Genomic DNA, 24,850 nt, shown 5'->3' on the forward strand with positions numbered 1-24,850 from the left:
TTAATACGAATTTTAGTCGACTAAAATACGACTAAAACTAAAACAATTCAGATGACTAAAATACGACTAAAACTAAAACGACATTTTAGTCAAAAGACCAAAGTACGGCTAAAACTAAAATGGCATTTTAGTCAAAAGACTCTAACTAAAACGAAATTGAATTTATATCACAACGGCTAAATCTGTGTCTGTAGTGCATGTTCAAACCTTAATACCATAAATAATAAACATGTTATTCGATTTTTACTCCAGGAGTATATAATGTTTGGCAGTTCTAAAGAAATAATGCATTTAAATTTAACCAAATGAATCTAAACTAAAATGGACTAAAACGAAAACAACTTAAGATGACTAAAATACAGCTAAAATGGCATTTTAGTCAAAAGACTATAACTAAAACTAAATAGAAATTTGATGTCAAAATTAACACTGGTTAGAATCTCTAGAACCAGTTACTGTTGAGGTTTGACACTACATAGTGTGTGACTTAGACATCAAAATTAGTTAATTGAAGGGGAAAATTACAAGAAGGCTGCGTGCCGAAATAAGCATGATCCATGTGACCTTTTTATGCATATACTCAAAAAAGAGGTAACCATCTATAGGACCATACAAGATAATCACAATACCTCTTAAAATAAAAAATATATAATTTTATTGAATTGTTACTATAAATTAATTTTTAATTTAGTATAAATTCAATAAAATTACATTTTTTACTGTTGTAAGATAAGATGATGGGATTTTGGCTGATGGGATGCAGCATGGTCCTGTAGATGGTGACCTGTTATAGTGACCCCAAAAGGGACACCAACTCAGGGAAAACTTGACAGGGACTCTAACCCTTCCAAACACAATAAACTTGACTTTTGACTTGAATTCCAAATTGCTGTGCTACAGTTTTTACTGTATGGACAAATATACATTGTTTTGTAGTGGGAGCTCAAACAGTCTCTTTTCTTTTAGGTAATGCTGACCCTGCGGGACAAGGTTACTGCCAAGCAGGATTCAGTCTGGATTTTTACAAGGTAATAATGTCACCAATATGCAGTTTTGTTTTTAAGCACCCCTGATATAAGAATTTCCATTTGGGCCATATACTGTACACCGATCAGCTATAACATTATGTTCACCCACCATTACCCCTTGAGCAGTGGCGGCTGGTGGTCATTTGTTTGGGGGCGGCAAACATTAAATACCTTAAACCCCCCCGCTGTCTGCCGGTCCACCTGCACTTACCCCATCGGCGGCGGGGATCGGCGGGCACATCGGGCAGGGGATCAGGCTGCGGTGGGCATCTGGCAGTGTCTCGGGTGTGTCCTCTTCTCTTCTGAAATCACGGTGGCTGCCGCCATGAATCTTCTTCCCTCCTCCTAGGCGTCCAATAGGATCGCCTGACCTTTCAGCCAATCGGGAAACAGGTAACAGACCCGCGCTTCCTGATTGGCGGAGAGGTGATTCAGTGTTAGAAAAGCTAATATTCATTTGCTTTTCTAACACACCTGGGTGGGCTCCGAGCGCAGTGCTCTGCACTCCAAGTCTACCCTATTTTGGAGCCTATTAGAGCCTATGGCTCTAATCAGGTGCTTCAAAAAAAAAAAAAACCCCGCCGCTGTAATTCAGGCACCTAGCGTTCTGAAAGGGGCCGGATGCATGAACATGGGGGTGGCCGCAACGGCCGTGGATAGATTCATGCTATGCATGATTCTATCCATTGACCATATAGGGGGTTGGCGTGGATAGAGGGGGTGTCACCCATGCGCCCTTAATGAACAGGCTGCCCCTGCCCTCGAGGCATGGACTCTACTATACGTCTGAAGGTATGTTGTCTGGCACTAAGCCAACAGTAGCAGATCAAGTCTGTAAGTTGTGAGGTGCGACCTTCATGGATCTGACTTGTTCTTGTTCTTCCAGCACATCCCACAGATGCTCAATTGGATTGAGATCTGGAGAATTTGAAGGCCAAATCAACACCTTAAACTCATTGTTGTGTTTCTCAAACCATTCTTAAATTCACCAAACCAGGCCACCTAATTCCATTGCACTGTGGTCCAGTTCTGATGCTCAGGTGTCCATTGTAGATGCTTTTGGCTGTGGACAGCATTGGCACCCTGACCAGTCTGCGGCTATGCAGCCCCATACACAACAAACTACGATGCACTGTGTGTTCTGACACATTTCTATTGGAAACCAGCATTTCCCTTTTTAGTGATTTGAACTACAGTAGCTCTTCTATTGGATTGGTCTACATTGGCCAGCCTTTGCTCCCCATGTGTATAGATGAGCCTTTGCCACCCATGACCCTGTCGCTGATTTGCCAGTTTTCCTTCCTTGGACCACTTTTGGTTGGTCCTGACCAGGGCCGGACTTATCATTGGGCTTGACTGGGCTCAAGCCCATGGGCCCCGCCCAATAGGGGGCCCCATGGGCCCCAGCCGAGTGTACTTGGCTAGTTCCGCTCACAGTCACGCCTAGTCTCGCCCTATGATGGACATAACACAGGGACTGGGCGTGACTGTGAGCGGAGCTAGCCGAGTACACTCGGCTATGTATGTCGGCGCTCTGCTCCGCTCACAGTCACATCCAGTCCCGCCATTGGACCTGTGTTATGTCCATCATAGGGTGAGATTGGGCGGGACTGCGAGAGGAGCCGAGAAAAGGCGACAGGAGCCGAGATACACAGGACCGTCTCTGTGTATCTCGGCAGGGCCATATTTAAACTGCAGTGACACTGACAGGTCACTGCAGTTTAACTACAGCCTGGGCAAGGCTGTAAATGACACTGGACAAGCATGCAGATGGACGCTGTGCAAGGCTGCATTGATGAACGTTTAAATGTAAGTTTTTTTCCTTAAATATTTATTTATTTTTATTTATTTATTTCAGGTACTTATATAGCACCATCAATTTACGCAGCACTTTACATATACATTATACATTCACATCAGTCCCTACACCCTCAAGGAGCTTACAATCTAAGGTCCCTAACTCACATTCATATATACTAGGGACAATTTAGACAGGATCCAATTAACCTACCAGCATGTCTTTGGAGTGTGGGAGGAAACCGGAGTACCCGGAGGAAACCCACGCAGACACAGGGAGAACATGCAAACTCCAGGCAGGTAGTGTCGTGATCGGGATTCGAACCAGCGACCCTTCTTACTGCTAGGCGAGAGTGCTACCCACTACACCACTGTGCTGCCCTATAAATAGTTTTTTTCCTTAAAATTCCTTAAACTCTTATCTTGAGGTTTGCTGATTGGTTATTGGCAGTTACGTAGTGCCTCGTTTACTGCCATTGAGAAACCTGTCTGCATTAGACAGTGATGTAATGGCGGACAAACGGTATCAGAGTGGCGCGCTTAAAAGAAAACTAAAGGTTTGAAGTATAATGTATAGAAGGTAGGGCCCGAAAGTGACTCAAGCCCAGGGGCCCCCACCACCCTAAGTCCTGCCCTGGTCCTGACCACTGCAGGCCGAAACATGCCACAACAGCTGCAGTTTTGGAGTTGCTCTGACCCACTCATCTAGCCATTTGGCCCTTGTCAAAGTCGCTCAAATCCTTACAATTGCCCATTTTTTTCTGCTTTCAACACATCAACAAACAATGTGTTCACTTGCTACCTAATGTGTTCCATCCATCTTTAGGTGTCATTGTAATGAGTTTATCAATGTTATTTACTTTACCTGTCAGTGGTCATAATGTTATGGCTGATCTGTGCGTATACTGTATATATATATATATATATATACTGGAAAAATATACCAAAGTTGTTACATTTTATGTGTCCAATGTACTGAAGTAAACAGAACTTTAAAGTGAACCTACACAATAACCAGGTTTTAGCCATCGTTGTCACCAGGACAATGGCAAATTGAAAATTTTACTGTTGTCATCAGAAGAGGAGGTAAGGGGTAAGGGGTAATCTTGCAATGGGGCAAAACATTTTTTTAAATTTTTTTTTAGTTTTGGATAGAGTAGAGAGGGGTTAGAAGACCTGTCAGGTTTTTATTACTGTCTGTGCCCCTAGTAGAGTAGAGTGTGGTAGAGGGGAAATCTTCCAGTGGGGACACTGGTTCTGGCAACCTTGGTGACAACCCGGGATTTCCCTCACTTTAGATAGATTTCCACTCACTTCCTGTTTTAGCTAACCCTTCATTACTATATCCAAAATGAAGAAAACGTGTGCCCTTAGTTCTACTTTAATACAATGGATGCCCTTATATACAAAGCATACTCACACTGGGCATTGTATAGTTAAAGCTGAACTTTAGTCTCATATAAAAGATGCAAATGAATGCAGCTCTGTAATCATCATCCTTCAGTGTATTTTTAAAAGAAAACAGTGTAGGAACCTAAATTTGACCTGGTAACAGCCTCTTGCAATTCCTATACAGCAAAGCTAGAGTGTTATAGGAAGAAGCAGAACAAGCAGCCTATCAGTTCTTGTGCTTACAAGAAGCATGCTGATAAAAGGAGTGCGCTGCTTCTCCTTTTACTGTCCAGTCACAGATTTGGGCGGGTTCAGGGTGACCTAGGGCCAGAAGAAGTGGGTTGAATGATGTTGGCCTTTAGGACTGAAGACATCTAGTGGCAGAAAAAAGTACTGCAAGAAAATTTTTGAATTGAAGGTAAACAGTGCACCAAAAGCTGCCTTTGCAATTTCTTTAATTTTTTTTTTTTTTAATTCTGCTTTAAATAAAGCTAAAGTAATAAAAAAAAAGTAAACATCCTTTCTTTTACAATTGCTGTTTTCAGCATATTTTCACTACTGCCAATATATGGGTGACTTTTGACCCACCAGTGCTACATTATACAGACTATAAACCTGACATATAGCTGGTAGGAAAAATGGAGGCTGTCTACCTTTTTAGCGCTCTGTCAGAAAATCCCCAAAGACAGATTTGCCTGGAAAAATAATTACTGTATACTTGACATCTAATCTGTGCAGTGCTTCTAGTAAAATGCCTTGTAGAGTAGAGAGGTAGAATTGGAGTCACAGTTCTGATTGTTTAAATTAGTGGTGTCCTCATATCACAGTATAAGGTTTGTATTGTTCCAGGGCCTCAGACATCTGACACATGCAGAATTATTCAATAAGGCAATGTAGTAATCTGTGATTATATCTAAAGTGCAGTAAACCTGTAAACTATAGTAACTGGTCCATAATCTTTTGACCTGAGTTCAGTAAACTGTGATTGGCTGGTCGGGCGTTTTGCACTTTGTAGATCATTACTGCTCTTTATATTGTCTAATTTGACTGTAACCCCCCTCTCCACCCTATTGCCTTCGCCACCCCATAAACCTGGGTCCTGTCAGGATAAAAGCTCTAATGAGCCGGGCCCTCTGATCCCTCCTGTATTAAATAGTATTATAACTGTACTGTCTGCCTCATGTTGTAAAGCGCTGCACAAACTGTTGGCGCTACATAAACCCTGTATAATAATAATAATAGTATGAGGTGTGACATGGAAAGGGCAGCTGTAATCCTGGCAAGGCCAAAAAAAGTTTTAAATTCTTTCAAATGCATAAAAATTACTTATTTTGCAGTGAAAGGCCGGCCATATACCATGTATTTTCCTTGTCTGACCCATTAACACTCAATTGAAACCCTTAAATGATGCCTTAGCTTCAGTGGTGGCTGGTGGTGATTTTTTTTGGGGGGTGGGCAGCAAACAGTATGCCACTCCCGACCTCCCCCCCCCCCCGGTTGGTCAGTCAGTAGCACTTGCCCCGTCACCGGCGGCTTCCCCTGGTCGATGGCCTCCCACTCTCCTGCTCTCCAGGGGTCATCACAGCGGCGGCTTCCGTTTCCTCCTCGGTGGCCAATCAGAAGTCTTTTCTTTTCGGCCAATTGGAAAATGGGTCTCACACCCACTTCTGATTGGCCGGATTAAGGATCAGTGTTTCAACAGCGAATATTGATTGAATCTATTCATTGCATATAGGGGGTGGCCTGGAGAGAGGGGGGGGGGGCGCCCCTAATGGATGGGTCTCCCCTGCTTAGCTCCTATCCCCCCCCCAACCCTCTCACATTCCAATAGCACACACAGTGCACAGTAAATAAGTATTTGCCCCCTTTGTGATTTTTTTTATTTAAAAAAAAATTTTTTTGCATATTTGTCACACCTAAATGATTCAGATCATCATACACATTTTAAAAATACACAAAGATAACTCGAGTAAATACAAAAGGCAGTTTTTAAATGACTATTTAATTTATTAAGGGGAAAAAGCTGTCCAAATCTGCCTGGTGCGGGGGGGCGGGACCGAGTCCCGCTGTCTACGTCAATGTACCCAGCAGCGGGACTCGGGAGCGAGCCTGCACATGTGCTCCCAGGGAAAGCAGCCTTACGTGGGGGCACTCCAGAAGAGGATCGGGGCTGCTCTGTGCAAAACGGTTGCACAGAGCAAGTAAGTATAGACATGTTTGTTATTTTTATTGAAAAATAAAATGAGGGTTTACAACTCCTTTAATCCTATTGGTCTTTGTATGCAGGTTTTTAATGCTGCCTGTATCCCATTTGGAAAGATTGGCTTCCATTTCCTCATTCTGGAAACAAGAACCAAGACAGCAAAAAAAAACATTTATATGGTTTCTTAATTTATCACTATTCTACCCAAAACTAAATGTATAGGCTGGAGGTCCACTTTGTTCTTAAAGTAGATGCAAGCCCTAAATAAATGACATTTAGCTTGCCAAAGCATCATAAAATAATTGCTATTTTTTAAATAGAATGCTTTTTTTCACCTTTACTCTTTTGTTGGACTAGAGCTACTGATCTCCTGCAGCTTCTTTGCATCCACTTCCTGTTTATATGCACTCTTAGGCGTCTGCATGACTTTTCTCAGGGCAGATTTCCTGATGGTAACGGTAGTAACATCCCATAATGTGTAAAAATTATTATTATTATTTTATTATTATTATACAGGATTTATATAGCGCCAACAGTTTACGCAGCGCTTTACAATATAAAAGGGAGACAATACAGTTATAATACAATAAAATACAAGAGGATTAAGAAGGCCCTGCTCAGAAGAGCTTACAATCTAATAGGGTGGGGCAGGTGGTACAAAAGGTTGTAACTGTGGGGAATGAGCTGATGGAAGTGCTAGGAGATTAGTTGGAGACGTGATAGGCTTTCCTGAAGAGATGAGTTTTCAGGGATCGCCTGAAGGTAGCAAGGGTAGGGGATAGCCGGACAGGTTGAGATAGCGAGTTCCAGAGGATGGGAGAAGCTCTGGAGAAATCCTGGAGATGAACATGGGAGGAGGAGACGAGAGAGCTTGAGAGCAGGGGGTCTTGAGAAGAGCGGAGAGGACGATTTGGGTGATATTTGGAGACAAGTTTGGTGATGAATGAAATTAATGAAAAATGAAATGAAATGGTCACTTGTAATCTTCATTAGAAGCTTTGTGACAGGACAACAAAGGAAAGGCATAATAGAGAGACAGAATGTTGTCTCTTCTTTGTACATATGGTTTAGGGATGGAGGTTTGTCATTATAGCAGTGTCAGGTCACATCCTTTCTGTTTTCAGAATGTTGTCACCCTAAAACAGGAAGTGCCTGAATGAGGACCTTCATGTCAAGGTCACCAGCTATTATTTTAATAAAAGCTGCAGATTTGGTCCAAAATATTGCGGCAGATCCACGGGTTTGTCGGTTTTCCTCTCCAGAAGAGTTTTGATACCCTACTGAACAAGAAGCCACAGGGGTTCACCCCAGAGAAATTTTAATTCCTTCACTTATTGTTCATTCCTGCACTCTCCTTCCAATGATTTTTCACTTTTATGTCTCGTACAATGTTTTTTGAAAATCTTACGGCACAACAAATCAACTCCATAAATACGTTAGACAACATTTGGTCCCCATGTATAAGTCTCTTCCATTTGTATAGAACTCTTTCACCAACCTTACATAGAGATTAACTGACACTGTAAACCGATTCTTTGCCCTACTGTTGTGCCACCCCTTTCCCCTTTTTCCCTACAGTTTTTTACCTTCCCCTACCGTCCCTTTTCAGGTTCAAGCCAGTAAGAAGAGTAGTGCCCCATCACTGGTATCAGTGTAAAAAATAGTGCCCCATCACTGGTATCAGTGGAAAAAATAGTGCCCCATCACTGGTATCAGTGGAAAAAATTGTGCCCCATCACTGGTATCAGTGGAAGGAATAGTGCCCCATCACTGGTATCAGTGGAAGGAATAGTGCCCCATCACTGGTATCAGTGGAAGGAAGAGTGCCCCATCACTGGTATCAATGGAAGGAATAGTGCACCATCATTAGTGTCAGTGGAAGAAATAGTGCCCCATCATTGGTGTTAATGGGAGGAATAGTGCCCCTTCATTGGTTTCAGTGGAAGGTATAGTGCCCCGTCATTGGTATCAGTGGGAGGAATAGAGCCCCATCATTGGTATCAGTGGGAGGAATAGTGCCCCATTATTGGTGTCAGTGGGAGGAATAGTGCCCCATCACTGGTGTCAGTGGGAGGAATAGTGCCCCATCATTGGTGTCAGTGGGAGGAATAGTGCCCCAGCTCTGGTGTCAGTGGGAGGAATAGTGCCCCATCATTGGTGTCATGGGAGGAATAGTGCCCCATCATTGGTGTCAGTGGGAGGAATAGTGCCCCAGCTCTGGTGTCAGTGGGAGGAATAGTGCCCCATCATTGGTGTCATGGGAGGAATAGTGCCCCATCATTGGTGTCATGGGAGGAATAGTGCCCCATCATTGGTGTCATGGGAGGAATAGTGCCCCATCATTGGTGTCAGTGGGAGGAATGGTGCCTCATATCGGTGGGATGGACAGTTCCCCAAGGGTCGGATAAAACAAGGAAGTGGCCTCAGTTTGGAGACCATTGCTTTAGAAGAAAGAGGTTCTCAAGTGATACATTGTAACTCTGTCCACTTGACTTGCTTTGCTGATAGCTGTGTAATACATAAACATTTACAAACTAACTGATAAGGTTAAATAATTCCTGAAAATCCTTGAGCTTCGAAAAATGGAACAGAGGTTTTTTATCATTGGGGGAAAAATGTTTTCACGCTCGGCAGCTGCCGGTGACACTGAAATTTCTCAGCTGCAACATCCTTTGGCTCTTTTCTGAAAATATTTAACACAGAGACAGAATAAGCAGAACATTAACAGCGGTTATCTACAACATATTTATATTACGTGTCAGCGGTAATGTATAGCTTTTTCCTTTTTTTTTCCCCTGCTTTTACAACAAAGATTGGTTAAATATGCCAAATGGAGCTTACAAATGATCCCAACGGTTTGGCTCTGGTTATTTTTTAATATCTTTATGTTTTTTAGTATTTTTGATGGATTGAAGTGTAATTAAATGTGTGTTATACAGAAGAATCTTCAACTGATACAATGTGAAGGTCTTGAAGAGCCTAAACTGGAAAAAAAACAAACAAAAAAAACGGTTTACTTAAATAGCCCCAAAGGCCACATTATTATGAAAGGAGAAATGCTGACTTAAAGGGTATCCAAAGCCAAAAACTTTTATTTTGTTTTGTTTTAGTTTTGGATAGAGTTTTGTTGCCTGCGGCTCATTGGACACACTAGGATAGGGGGGTTAAATCCCTTCATCAAGAAGTGAGATGAATCCCCCTGTTTTAGTGACAAGCGTATACATTTTGAATTTTACTTTATGGTCTAGTAATGCATACAGACAGAATAGCCAAAGCTAAAAAGAAACCTCACTGCTTGAGTCCCCAAGACATAATAAAAAGAATGGACTGACTCAGCCCCCCAGGCTCCTCTTATAACTAAAATATTACTTTTGGGTGGGCTTTTGATGATGATAAGTAGGTTTAAAATGGGTTTTCTACATTTAAAGCAGTGGCGGCTGGTGAAGTTTTAGGATGGGGGGGTGCCAGACCCCGCCCTTCCTTTTTGACCCCTCCCACGTGAAAATGGGCATGGTTTCAGTGAAATAGTGGGCGTGGCTCTAAGGTGGTGTGGTTAGCGTCTGAGATGAATGAGGGATGGAGGAAGAGAAAGAGAGGGATGGAGGGACAGCAGGCCCAGATCCTGCACAACAAAAGAAATATGTGTATTCTAGAAAATGTAACAATCAGCAGGTAAAGATATTCCAAACACCTGATGTTAGCACTTCCATCATCCCGGCACCATGGTTGTTATGGTGTCAGGATGATTGAAACACATTATTTCTATTTTTACATTGTAATATAAAATAAAATCATTCAACTCACCCTAATGCAGAATCAATGGGAGCCCTGAGCGTGTCACTAGCTACGACGCCTGCCAGCAGATGCCATCAGGTGTACCCATTGGAGTCTGCCCTTACATGAAGCCTGTGTCCCATAAAATGCAGCCTGTGTCCCACCAAATGCAGCCTGTGTCCCACCACATGCAGCCTGTGTCCCACCAAATGCAGCCTGTGTCCCACCAAATGCAGCCTTGCCTGTGTCACATCGAACCCCCCTGTTCTCCGTGGGAGCAGCACAGTGGTACTTACGTTGCTGTTGTCCTCTCCTGCGGTGTCTCCTTCCACAGTGGAGATAGAGGAGTCCGCTCCTCTCATACTTCCTGTTTTCTCTGTCCCGGTGACATCAAACTGAGACATCAATCAAACCGCCCAGCCATAATACTAGATACTACGAATGCCGGGCGGAAGCTGCTCGGCGCTTCGGAAAGCTCCGCACATGATAAACGCCCGCACATGAAATGACGCGTCTGCAATCTCGTGATTGCATAGACGTGGCGCTTCCCATAAGTGCACTGTGTCTGGTGTCCGAACTCAGTGCACTTAAGGACCTTTTTTTGTTTTTTTTAAGGGCCAGTATTAAAAAAAATTTTGACTTTTTTTTTTGTGACTGCCGGGGGGGGGGGGGGTCGCGGCGCCCATGCGCCCCCTTTGGACAGCCGCCACTGATTTAAAGGGTAACAAGATCTGAATTTTCAGTATGCATTTTGTGTTACTATTGTAGAATGAGCCAGAGAGCTTTTTTTTTTTTTTAACAGGTAAGAGAGCCACTTGCTAACCAACATACGTATTAAAACGTCCTAGTCAGCAAGTAGTTGTACCAGGATTATGGTTACAGCCATGATCCTGGTATCATTTTTTTTTTTTTTTTACAGCCGACAATCAGGTGTTTTGTAAAAAAGATTTGGGTGGCTTTACAGTCACCCAATCACATTTACAGAGCTCCAAAGTTCCCGCCGCCCGCAGAGCCTAGCAGTCATGGGGGCACCCCACTGAGCAAATGGATGAACATCCATTCCTTGATCTCCTCTTCAACGAATAATCCTGGAAACGTTAGGGATTTTGACACTTCTAGCTTCAGAGCCGTAATTTCCTGGCTGTTACAGCCAGGGAAGCATCTAACCAAGCATGATCTGTGTTTGGTTACTTGCTTTGGAGGGCAAGGAAAACATCAGGGGTCTGATCCCTCCTTAAAAAGTACTTGCACTTTGCCAAAGATATCACAAGGGGGCTTGTTTGCCCCTTGTGATAGCAATAAACTTAAATGATTTTTTTTTTTTTTTTAAAGTAAAATAAAAATTATAAAATAAAATAATGAATAAAAAAAATTAAAAGTGCCCCTTATTGCCCATGAATACATGCAAAGACAAACGTGCACATACAGTATGCCCAGCACGCATATGCAAATGGTTTTTGCACCACACATGCGAGGTATCATCACGATCGTCAGAGCAATAATTCTAGGGCCATAATTCATGATTAACTCCAGACTGATAAACTGTGAAGGCTTTTAAAGTGGATGTAAACCTTCTCCTATACCCAGTGAAGTGAACAGTCTCAGATGATACACAGAGATGGAACAAATCTCCCTACATAGGTTTTACATGTATATCTGCTGTCTTCAGCTTTCTGTATTCTTTAGAAAGTGAACATCCTGTTAGAATTTTTACTTCCTCTTTCAGCAGTGGGTGGGGAGTCTGGGCATACACTGTGTGACAGCTGATTGGAGGAAAGGCACCCCCCCCCCCACATAGACACAGAGGAAGAAAGAAACATGCAGAGCTGTGCTGTGAATAGATCAGCTCTCTGCTAATCTATCTATAGCAACCTCCACAACACAAATTTCCAGCTGCTTTTATCTCCCGTGTCGGAGAACTTGTCAGAAGTTATCATGCTGGTAACAGGAGGAATGGAGCAGCAGAAAGACATGGCACTTAGGGCTTTGGAGAGATATAAGTAAACACTGCAGATATATGTGCCCAGGTCAAAATTGAATGGATTGGGTTTACATCCAATGTGTGACCCATGGACAATTTTAAGTACTGTAGTTTGTTGCCATTTCATAGGCATGTGCAATTTCAAATCTTGACATGTTTGATGAAATAAATAAAATGATAAAAGAAAATGATAAAATGAAATGATTATAAATGGCTTGGGGTGGGGTGTAAAGTTTAGTCAGGATGGCTATAAACCTGGTCAATAAGCTCTCATTTAACCTCTAACTCTTCAACTAAAGCCTCGTTCTCATGTCACGATTTCATTCGTGTCTTGTGCAGGGCCATGCTTTGCTGGGACAGGGATGCACAGGTGTTGCGTGCATCCCCATGCAGGTATCTCATTGTTATCTATTAGGACACACGGCTGCACGGACACGGCCGCTATGTCCCAATATGACATGCGGGTCCCTGAACACACACAGGGTGAATTCAGGGACCTGCTACCACACGGATGTCATATTGGGACACAGCAGCTGTGTTCATGCAGCTGTGTATCCTAATAGAGAACAATGGGATGCCAGAATGTGGATGCACGCAACACCTGTGCAGCCCTGTGCCGGAAAGACATGGCTCTGCACATCATAATCCTGCAATGAAAATCCTTATTCAGGCGCTGTTTGGGGTGGTGTCTCCAAGTTGTGTTGTTGTGTTGTCACATGCATTCTTGATGGATTCTACAAAAGCCATGCCAACACATTGAACAGGTATGGTCTACCATTGTAACAAGAGCCATGCCAACACATATTGAACAGGTATGGTCTACCATTGTAACAAGAGCCATGCCAACACATATTGAACAGGTATGGTCTACCATTGTAGACAAGAGCCATGCCAACACATATTGAACAGGTATGGTCCACCATTGTAGACAAGAGCCATGCCAACACATATTGAACAGTTAGGGTCCACCACTGTAGACAAGACCCATGCCAACATATATTGAACAGGTATGGTCCACCACTGTAGACAAGAGCCATGCCAACACATATTAAATAGGTATAGTCCACCATTGTAGACAAGAACTATGCCAACACATATTGAACAGGTATGATCCACCACTGTAGACAAGAGCCATGCCAACACATATTGAACAGCTATGGTCCACCACTGTAGACAAGAGCCATTCCAACACATATTGAATAGGTATGGTCCAATACCATTGTAAACAAGAGTCATGCCAACACATATTGAACAGGTATGGTCCACCACTGTAGACAAGAGCCATGTCAACACATATTAAACAGGTATGGTCCACCATTGTAGACAAGAGCCATGCCAACACATATTGAACAGGTATGGTCAACCATTGTAGACAAGAAAGCCAAGATGTGGCTGAAATGGGTTGGAGGAGATCAGTAGCACTGAGGTGCAAAAAAGTGAAAAACAGTATTTTATGAAAAACAAAACAAAAAAACTTGGCAATTGTTTATAATACACAGTGCTTAAGTAAACTAAATGTCATCCAGTGAGAATTTAGATCTTAGGGCTTCTAGCTGGAAAACCCTCTTCTTTTCTTTGCTCCTGTTGCCCAGCTGCTGTAGCATCTTGGATGTGACATATAACAGTAGCGTATTATTCTCAGCCGTCTCTTCTGCCCCATTCCTCTAATACTGTCCGGGCCACTTTAGTTTGGAACTCTCAGACAGTTTACACATGTGAAGTATTAATGGATGTCATTTGTCTCCTGTCTAGAATGGGGACTTGGCTCTTGGAGGACCCGGCAGCTTCTACTGGCAAGGTAAGATTGATGCGACATTGATCACTTGTTACGTCCAGCGGCACTCAGTCTTACTGCCGTTTGCACGCATTTCAGAATGTCATGTCTTGTATATTCCCGCTGTCCAGTTTTTTTGCATTCTGGGGAGGTGAGGTCATATCTGGATTTGGAATAAGTGCAGTAACTTTCGAAAATCATCTTTTCACATGGTTCTTGTTACTATGTATTTATGAAACATTCAGCTTAGAGCCATCCTAATAGTTCCATTATTAGCCTGACAGCCATAAGACAGAGCATCTCGTGTCGATTGAAATCCCTTTAATACAGTCTTATTTACAGAAATCTGTTTGGCCTGGTCTTCTTCAGCTGTTGGAGATGTTTGGTTGGCCTGTTCTGCAGAGTGTGATGGAAAGCACATTTTAAGAAATACAGTGTTTGTTTAAAAAGTGGACACAAGAGACACATTTATTCCTGGGGATGGAGGATTGCTAAAGCAGGAAATCTAATCTACATAGTATTTGTCATTAAAGGAAGCCTTCAGGAAAAAAACATGGGGGCTGTTGTGCCCGATCTGCTTCTGAAAATGCTAGTTTCTTGGCTGGCGTGCCAACCTCTTGGTTTCAAAGCTTTCTTAGGGTTCCTTCACAAGAGCGGTTAAGGGATGGTAAAACCACATGGTTAAGCTGTGTTTTTTACCTCCCCAAACACTCCCCCTTTAGCTCCAGGGGCAGCGTCTGGGGGGTGTACACATGCCATGGCGCTTTGCTTCACAGCTGCAGCAGGAATTAACTCCCCAGTCAATTTTTGGCAGGTATAGTACCCACTAAGCGTGACCCATTCAAGTGCACTCTGCAAATGCCTACTAGTGCGGGGTTCAAGGGCTATACAAGGCCTCCTCACTGCCGGTCAAATGCTGTCTGAAGAGAAATCTGAATGCAGATTGTTTTTCAGAGGCCAAAGCAAGTGTGAACAAGCCCTTGGTCACTGACCTAGAAAAAGTATGCAGGTTGCATAATAATATTTTTATGCTGTTTTTCAGTCAGCTTTAGGGCTCATTCATATGGGCTGTCATCTTTAACCTCCCTGGCGGTATGATTATTTCGGATTTTAGGTGCTAAAAGCGGTACCATTATTTTGCATGGAAAATTGGCGTTTTATATTGTAGGTCTGTAAATCTTAACAATAACACACTTAAATCTGTCCAAACCAGAGTCTAGTAGATATCCCGGGTATGATAAAGTTTGAAACACAAAAACATAAATTATAATATAATAAATAAAAATAAATAATAAAAAAAAAATAAAAAAAAATAGTAATAAAATAAATTTCCCCACAATTCACTATCGCTCAATTCTGCAAGTGTTCTAATTTACTATCGCTGTTTTCTAGCTGGTCTAAAACCACTTTTGACGTAAAGGGACACTTTTTGGTTGCTATGGACAATCTACAGTTTCCAGGCAGAAAGAACAGTGTATATCATGTAAAACTGCATGCAGGGCATGGGCCAAAGCACTGGGGACAAAAGGGATGTGAAATCATTTCATACAGTACTGTAATCTGTAAGATTACAGTACTGTATGTGTTATGATTTTTACTTTTTTTTTAATTTGCCGCCAGGCTCCGCCCCCGTGCGTCGCGCCGCTCACAGGGAACGGAGCCTGGCACGGAGAGGCTTCGGAGGAGGACGGAGCCCTCAGACACTGCAGGTGACATCGCAGGATCCCGGGGACAAGGTAAGTAACGCTGCCCCAGGATCCTGCAATGCGATCCCGAGTGTGGCTCGGGGTTACCGCTAATGGTACTGAAATTTAACCCCGAGCCACACTTGGGAAAACCGCCAGGGAGGCTACAGAGCAACCTACATTCTGATTGCTCTTTAGAGAGGAACAGGCCATGAGGAGGCACTGTATGCGTAAAAATGCACGTTTTACCCTCACCTGCAAGGTTTTACTACCTCTAGTGTGAGAGCTCAATAGGTCAAGCTGGAATTTACGTACAAAGTGAGCAATGACCCCTTCCACCATACAAGAGGCTTCCTGAATGGAAACAATGGGGAAGATTTACTAAAACTGGATCACTCCGAATCTGGTGCAGCTGTGCATGGCAGCCAATCACCTTCTAACTTCAGCTTGTTCAATTATGCTTTCACAATAAAACCTGGATGCTATGGTTTCTGGGCAGAGCTGCTCCAGATTTTGCACACTCCAGTTTTAGTAAATCCCCCCCAATGTATGCTGTGCCCTCTTTTTAGCTAATCCATGGTCCACTGGGAAACTCTTGTCATGCACTTGCCGACCGTCTAACTGGGAATTACGTCATGTTTTTGGCGTTAACTATCGGGGTCATGGCTGCAGCTAGATGCCATAACCCCAGTATTGTTTTTTCCTCTTAGGCGGCCGGCTTTCCGATAAAAGTGATCCCAGCAGCAGGTTCACCATGGGATCACTTTTAGAAGCAGCGGGAGAGGTGCGCCCCTCTCACCGCTTCCCGGTCGTTTACGGGCTTACCGGAGCCGTCGGTAATGCCCCAAAGCGATCCGATACGGCCGATGCCTGGACAGGTAGTCAAGTAAGGGCAAGATGGCCCGCACTCGGCTCTATGCCCTTGGAGGACTGGAGCGACCTCTGACGTCAGAACTTCCAGTTCTCGGACATAAACAAATGATTTTTTTTTAAATGTCAAATTATGTATTTATTTTCTTTTGCTTTTAAAGGTAAATGAGAGATTTAGGGTCTTTTTTTGTCCCCAGATTTCTCAATAAAGAGGACCTGTCATGCTTATTTCTATTACAAGGAATGTTTACATTCCTTGTAATAGGAATAAAAGCATTAAAAAAAATAAATTAAAGGGACAGTGTAAAAAAAAAAAGTTAAAGTAAAATAAAATAAATAAATAAATAAAATTGAAAGCACCCCATCCCTCCATGCTCACGCGCACGTAAGTAACGCCAGCATATGTAAACAGTGTTCAGACCACACATGTGAGGTATCGGTGCGATCGTTAGAGTGAGAGAAATCATTTTAGCACTAGACCTCTTCTGTAACTCTAAGCGGGTAACCTGTAAAAAGCGTCGCCTATGGAGATGGAGATTTTAAGTACCGTAGTTTGTCACCATTCCCTGAGTGTGGGCAATTTTAAAGCACGATATGTTAGGTATCTATTTACTTGGCGTAACATCATCTTTCACATTATACAAAGAATTGGGATAACTATTGTGTTTTTTTTTTATATTCATAAAGGTGTATTTTTTCCAAAACAATTGCATTTGAAAGACAGCTGCGCAAATACAATGTGACATTCTCTAGGGTCTCTGCTAAAAAAAATATATATGTATGTGTTCTAAGTAATTTTCTAGCAAAAAAATACTAATTTAAACTTGTAATAAAAAGTTCCAGAAAAGGCCTGGGCCAAGAACAATAAAGTAATATATTTCAGCTTACCACTCCTTATATGTGCTGGCTGCATTCGTTTCTTTTTTTTTAAGGCTAAGAACATTTTCAATAAGTATGGGAAAAATACCTGTTGTTCTTGCCAGAAATGCATTGTCTGTCACTTTCTGAGAGCTGGACAGAAAGCAAAACCATCTTACGGATGGATGACAACCATGGCCCTCTCCATTGATACAGTGGAGGAGTGAGCATAGCCGCCCAGGGATGAGTTTTTCGTAAAGAAAAGAAAACAAATGCAGCCACCACATCTAAGAACTGGTAAGCTTCAATATATTACATTTTTGTTTTTGGGTTTTAATACACGTTAAAGTGGTTGTAAACCCTTTTTTGGGACTTCTACCTATAGGTAAGCCTATTATAAGGTTTACCTATAGGTAGTGGAAATATCTCCTAAACGTGCACCGTTTAGGAGATATTTCACTTGTAGTCCGCTGATAAAGTGATCGGCGCATGCGCGGGGAGGAAACGAAACTCTGTGCCGTTTCTTCCCTAGTGTGTGCCGTTACTGTGTGCATGCACAGGAGTAACGTCACGCTGGTCCGGCGAATCACAGAGCTGGGGTCCACAGCCCGGAAGGAAGAGGGGCTTGGAGATGGACGCTGCTTACACAGGGAACATCGCTGGATTCTTTTGCAGGTAAGTGTCACATAATGGGCTAGTATGCGGTGCATACTAGCCCATTATGCTTTTAATTTGCAGGCTATACAGGAAGCGAAAGAGGAAGGAAAACCCATCAGCACTCACTCTCTAAAGTGTTGATTTAGCTCACCCTAGATGCTAGAACAGTATTCAGTACAGTAACAGTATAGTGATTCTGTACTAGAAGTCTAATTTAAAGTGACAGCATACACTTACTTAAAGCCAAACTCCGGCCATGGCAGAAATGATATGCTCACTGAACAAGATCCATTCAAATGAATAGCGCTGATCTGCAAGCGCTCTGCAACCACTTGTAAAGTACGCGGTTGCCGTGCGCTAGTACGGGGTTAAAGTTGGCAGTGAGAAAGCAATATGCCTCCTCACCACCTTTCAAATGCTCTGTGAAGAGCGATTCAAGTACTAATTGCTCTTCAGAGAGCAAAGCACATGTGCGCAAGCCCTTGATTTTTTTAAATAATTTTTTTAAATAATGAAAAAAATTTTTTTTTTTACATTTTTGTTTTAATTCTATTATTTATTTATGTTTATATTTTATAACTGCTTTGGTGAAATATCAGGGGTCTAAACAGACCACTGATGTCTCACTTTTGAGACAGAGAAATGGACTGAGGACGGAGATCCGTCAGTCTGTTTCTCTGCAGCCTCAGCTTTACTGGACAGTGAATGAATGGGAAGTGCTCTGCGCTGAGCGGCTTCCTGTTTATTCACAAACTGAAGCATACTAAACACAGTTAACTATGCTTCAGTGATGAATGAACACAGCAGCGATCGCTCACTGTGTTCATTCAGGAAAGGAAGAGGCTGGTAAATATGACATATTTACTGGCCCCTGTTCTCCATCCTGAAACACCCCCTTTGTGCCCTCAGCAGCTGCCAATGGCAGAGGAGAGGAGGGAAGCCAGCAGTGCTGCGGGGGGGGGGCACATAGGTGGGCCCAGACAGCAGGGGGAAGGGGGTGCCCAGGTGCAGATACTAAATCCAATCCCCTTGCAGATCATCTGGAGGAAGAAAGCCAGCGGTGCTACAGGGGGATCCAAACGAGTCACAAGGCATTACAGCTGACCCTCCTGCTCTGCAGGTGCCCTGGCCCCCCTTCTAAACTGATGGGTCCAGGGCCCGGTACAGGAGGACTGGCTGTACTTTCTTATCAGCGGCCCTGTCCATACATCAAGGCATTTTAATATTTGAATAACATCTCCCAAAGGCCAGTATGGGAGAGGAGCTTGTACAACTGTGCAAGACTGTAACCTCGTACACACAATCGGATTGTTGGCCAACAAAACTGTGGACTTTTGTTCAAAGGACGTTCGCCCAAACTTCTCTTGCATACAAACGGCAAGGAATTGTCGGCCATCAAATACGACCGTAGTGACGTACTACGCTGTTTTTCAGCTCTTTAGCGCCACCCTTTGGGCTCCTTCTGCTAAATTCGTGTTAGTAGAAGTTTGGTGAGTGTTGATTCGCACTTTTCATTTCACACTTTTCATTTAGCGCTTTTCAGTTTGTTTTTGAACGGCCGTTCGTCAACCAGCCATGTTGTGGAATCGGAGGAGATAACGTGTTATTTATCATTGGCCTTGGAGTTATTACTTTGACCCAAGTCTAGTCCAAAAACAGGAGGAGGAGGAGGTCTTAGACCAGAAATTGGTTGCTTTATTAATCGTGACCAATTATGTCATATGCCTTTGCTGCGGGAGCTCCAGGAGAATAATACGGATGATTTTTGGAATTATCTCCGGATGGCGGACCCCTTCTTTCACCAACTCTTGGCATTGTTGACCCCCTATATTAAGAAGCAGCACACATGCATGAGGCTTTTAGTTCTATTGGCAGATAACATGTCTAATTTTATTTGTTTTCTTTTTTTAATGCACAATAAAAAAAAATGTAGAGAATAATACTTGGCTATGTGTTTTACTTCAAATGACAGTTTGGGAGTAGGCAGTTACATTTTAAAAAAATACAAACGTAAAATTAACAAGGGACACCAACATAGTTGTATCTTTGATCTTAAAAACTATGGGATAATGGTGTTGTGGTAACTTGACCAAAAAAAAAAAAAAGCATAATAATATTATTCTTGATATCACTAGTAAAAAAACACCTTTGAAAATTTGTTTGCAATAACTCCATCAGTATCACCAGCAAAGCAGCTTCATTATTATCCCATTAAAGAAGAAGAGAATTGTGCGCTGCATTTCGACATTTCATAATTTGCCACGTCACGAATGTTAATTCTCCATTACGGACGCTAGTTTACAAGACCGACCGCTTAAGGCTCGTCCTTGCTTCGGAGCATGCATGTTTGTACTTTGGACTTTTGTCCGATGGATTTGTGTACACACGCTCGGAAAATCTGACAACAGACATTTGTCCACGGAAAATTTTAAAACCTGCGATCCAACATTTGTCCGCGGAAAATCCAACAACAATTGTCCGATGGAGCGTACACACGGTCAGATTTTCCGCCAGCAGCCTGTCATCACACAATTCCCGTCGGAAAATCCGATCGTGTGTATGCGGCTTGAGGGTGAGGCTGGAGTTCAGCTTCAACAATTATAATTAGAATATAAGAAAGTTAACACTATGTACCTTTATTTCATGAATTCCCTCTATTCTAATCAAGCATTCTGTTGCCTGGATCGTACCACATGTTGTCCATAAAATGAATTAAAGAGCGTGTAGTCAGCAGATTTGCATGTTTTGTGAACCGTATAACCCGTCATTCTATATTCTAGATTTAAACTTGATTGTATTTGCCGGCAATGATATGAATGGTAACTGTAGGATGCATGCCATATTATTCCTGGGCCAAACTGACTAAAATAAAATGGGTTTAGAATGATGTCCTTCATTAACAATGCCTTATTACTTCCACCTGTAGGGTCCAATCATCATGTTCTAACCCTATGCAGGTCTACTAACTACGATAGGGGTTTTTTTTGTAGCGGTTTATAGCTTTCCGGTCATAAAAGGAAAGCAGATGTGAGGTATATAATTGGCTCCCATTAAAGCAGGTCATGTTAGTTAATTGGCTGAACTGTGAAAGAAATTAAAGAAATAAAAGTGAATAAACAAAACCAAAGGGTGTGCAGAGACAGGTCACTGTGTGAACATGAAACGCATTCACTAGAATACTCCACCCAGAATTTAGAGTCAGGCTCATTTTCATAAACGCACAACATAATATATAAAGGTGTGCATTTTGGCGTGCGTTTTGGAAACAGGCCGCAAAGACACTGCAAAGGCACCCAAAACTTGGGTAGCGGACGCATGACAAAAGGCGCTACAAAAGTGGCAAAAAGCGTTCTGAAAAAACACCCGCTGCTCTGCAATCAAAAAGGTTCTGGAGCTTCTTTCCCTAGCTACAAGCTTCCTCTATGGCCCCATTCACACAAGCATTGAGGCCTGTAGGCCGTGAACATGCCTTGTCTTTATGGGGGTTAAGTGGCCAGGTGCTGCCTGTAGGCAGCCTGTGTAATGGCAGGAGTACACGATAAGAAAATTGGGTCAAAATTTCCGTTCTGCAAACGCTTGTCCTACTTTCCACTCGTTGATGCCCAGCAAGTAATACCCGATATTGATATTGTGAACTGAAAAGACCGATTGAAAAAATGGAAAAATTGTGTTGTATCGTTTGCGAACGAACAATATTCTATTTGTTGGTGTGAAGGCCGTCTGTAAAACATCTCTTCAACATTATCACGCATGAGCGGAACTAGGGATGAGCCGAACACCCCCCGGTTCGCATCCAGAACATGCGAACAGGCAAAAAATTTGTCTATGGGACAAGAACATGAATAATCAAAAGTGCTAATTTTAAAGGCTTATATGCAAGTTATTGTCATAAAAAGTGTTTGGGGACCCGGGTCCTGCCCCAGGGGACATGGATCAATGCAAAAAAAGTTTTAAAAACGTCCGTTTTTTCAGGAGCAGTGATTTTATTAATGCTTAAAGTGAAACAATAAAATTGTAATATTCCTTTACATTTTGTACCTGGGGGGTGTCTATAATATGCCTGTAAAGTGGAGCACGTTTCCCGTGTTTAGAACAGTCTGAGAGCAAAATGACATTTCTGAAGGAAAAAAGTCATTTAAAACTACTCGCGGCTATTAATGAATTGTTGGTACCGGCAATACACATAAAAGTCATTGGAAAAAACAGCCTGGGATTCCCCCACAGGGGAACCCCAAACCAAAATTAAAAAAAAAAAGGAAGGGGTCCCCCCAAAAATCCATACCTTCCTCTTCCTCTGCTTCTTCCTCTGGTCTTCTCGTCCGGCATCTTCCTCCGCCTTCTTCTTCCCCGCTTCGTCCTCTGGACGATCTACTTCAATGGGAGTCTCCCGCTGTGTGATGCTTCTGTTCAGGTGACAGCTCTTATATAACGGAGGGCGGGGCCCCCCGGTGACCCCGCCCCCTCTGACACATGGGGACTTCCCTATGGATTTTAGAGGGGGCGGGGTCACCCGTTTACGTAAACAGGTGGCTGAACTCACATCGCACAGATATCGCATGTGATGCGCACAGCAATGCGGTGCAAATCACATGCAATGTCTGGCATTGCGCTAGTGTGAACCCAGCCTAAGGCTAGGCTTAGACTTGCAGTTGTGGCAGCAGCAAAAAAATGTGGCTTAGCCAAGTTTTAAAAGCCGTTGACTGTTCTCTCTTAGGCTACTTTCACACTGAGGCGTGCGGGCGCTGGCGGTAAAGCGGCGCTAAATATATCGCCGCTTTACCGTCATTTTAGCGGTGTTAGTGGGGCGGTTTTAACCCTCCGCTAGCGGCTGAAAAAGGGTTAAAACCTCCCACAAAGTTCAGCCAATTTCTATCTGATTTCACAGTTCGCATTGCGATCTGTGAACCGATTTGGGGGATTTGGGGGGGAGTGTGAACTGCCTGCGAGTGAGATGCGATGCGGGAAACGGCACAGGAATTGCACTGGTTCCCACATAGCATTGGGGCCGGTTCACACTGCTGTGTGGTGCAAGATAGCATGTGATTCGCACCGCACTGCAGTGCAATTTACATGCAATGTCCATGCAATCCAAATTCAGCCATGCAGATAGTATGGCTGAATTTGCATCGCATTCGGACCAAACTCGCACAGGATTCTTTTTTTGATCCGCAGCAGATTTGGATCACATGGGTGTTCACACCTATGCGATCTGATTCCTGTCCAAATTTGCAGATCGCACTGCAATATGCAAACTGATTTGAGGGTCATTAACTTTTAATTGACACTCCCAGCAGTGCGCATAGGGCAGTGTGAACTGCCTCTGGGAGAAATGTGATGCGAAAACCCGCGGTAGATTTACAGGGTTCCCACATCACTGCAGTGTGAACCCAGCCTTAAAAGTTAATGACACCCTCAAATCAGTTTGCATATCGCAGTGCAATCTGCAATTTCGGACAGGAATCGGATCGCATGGGTGTTCTGCTGCTGACCAAAAAAAGGGTCTTGTGCGAGTTTGGTTGGAATGCGATGCAATTTCAGCCATACTATCTATATGGCTGAATTTGCATCGAACGGACATCGCATGTGATTTGCACTTCAGTGCGGTGCGAATCACATGTGATCTCGCACCATGCAGCAGAATCTCTCAGTTGTAATTGTATTTGGTAAGAAATATATTCAGCTGTGAGGTTGTTATTACGCCTTTCTTGGGTTCCTAAAAACAAGACCATAGCTCCCAACTGTCCCTGGTTTGGAGCAATGTTCCTCTGTCCCTCATTCCTCCTCATTTGTCCCTCATTTTGGTCTGATCTATATAGATGTATATAAAATGCACTTTTTATCTATCAAAAAGTGTTTTCCAGTGCTAAATCGTTCAACTGATTTCTAAATTGCTGCATTTGTAATTCCCAAAAGCCAATATAAATGAACAGTAGTGGTAAAAAAGCACTTGTGGGTTTAACCAATCTTGTTTTTTTTGTACAATTCTCCTTTAAGGGGGAGTGGCAGGGGGTGTATCCTTTGCCTGCATACTTTTGCTGATAGGTGTCCCTCATTCCCATCTCAAAAAGTTGGGGGGTATGCAAGACCTATCACAGGAATAAAATAAGTGATGTCATTGCGGCACCCGACACTCCTTTATCCCCGGGGACAACACTTTCTTCCAGCAAACTGATAAATTCGATATTGATTGAGCCTATACAATAGCATTATCCACCATTTATGAATATAACAGTTCAATCCAGGACATTTATTATCCAAATAGATGGACTGCCCTGATTTTAGCTAGCTTTAAACACACAGCTGTGTCCCGGGAAGGGTAGCAGACAGAGCCGAGACTTTGGCCTACACCCAAACTTGCATGCCTCTAGGTAACAAACCTGCTTTTTGCAGCAGGAAGTTGTTTATTTGTATTTTGTTCTGTATTAATTTAAGTAAAACAGATTATTTTTATTAAAGTTTTATTTAAATAATTATATTTTGATTTCAGGACAAGTCTTCAGTGTCAGCATTGCAGAAATCATTAGGGGTTATTCCTTCAGGGACATTATACGGGAAGTGGCCAGAGAAAGAAGGACCAAAGTCGCTGACTCAACCAACGATGACAGCTATCTAGGTAAGACTGTAAAGTGTATTTACACCAAAGAAGAAAAATTTAAAAAACACATAGGCGTGCACAGAGGGTGTGTCAGTTGTGCCTGGGCACACCCTAATCACCCTATTGGGTGCAGATTCCCCATTTAGACCCCTAATCCCTGATATTTCACCAAAGCTCACTAATGGGGCTCCTAAAAATATTGTAAAAAAACATAATTAAAAAAATATAACTGTAAA

At 42.8% G+C, this 24,850-nt stretch overlaps 1 protein-coding gene across 1 annotated transcript in view; it reads left to right on the plus strand.

Moving 5' to 3' along the window:
• The window catches only part of ITGA8 (integrin subunit alpha 8), a 239,603-nt gene that overhangs the window by 55,894 nt on the left and 158,859 nt on the right, over window positions 1-24,850 (plus strand). The window contains exons 5-7 of the mRNA XM_073629668.1: window positions 967-1,028; window positions 13,928-13,973; window positions 24,507-24,632. Coding sequence (XP_073485769.1) covers window positions 967-1,028; window positions 13,928-13,973; window positions 24,507-24,632 — 234 coding nt within the window. The remainder of the gene's footprint in view (window positions 1-966; window positions 1,029-13,927; window positions 13,974-24,506; window positions 24,633-24,850) is intronic.

This window comes from Aquarana catesbeiana, linkage group LG05 (genome assembly GCF_042186555.1).
Source record: "Aquarana catesbeiana isolate 2022-GZ linkage group LG05, ASM4218655v1, whole genome shotgun sequence".
Lineage (NCBI taxonomy): Eukaryota > Metazoa > Chordata > Amphibia > Anura > Ranidae > Aquarana > Aquarana catesbeiana.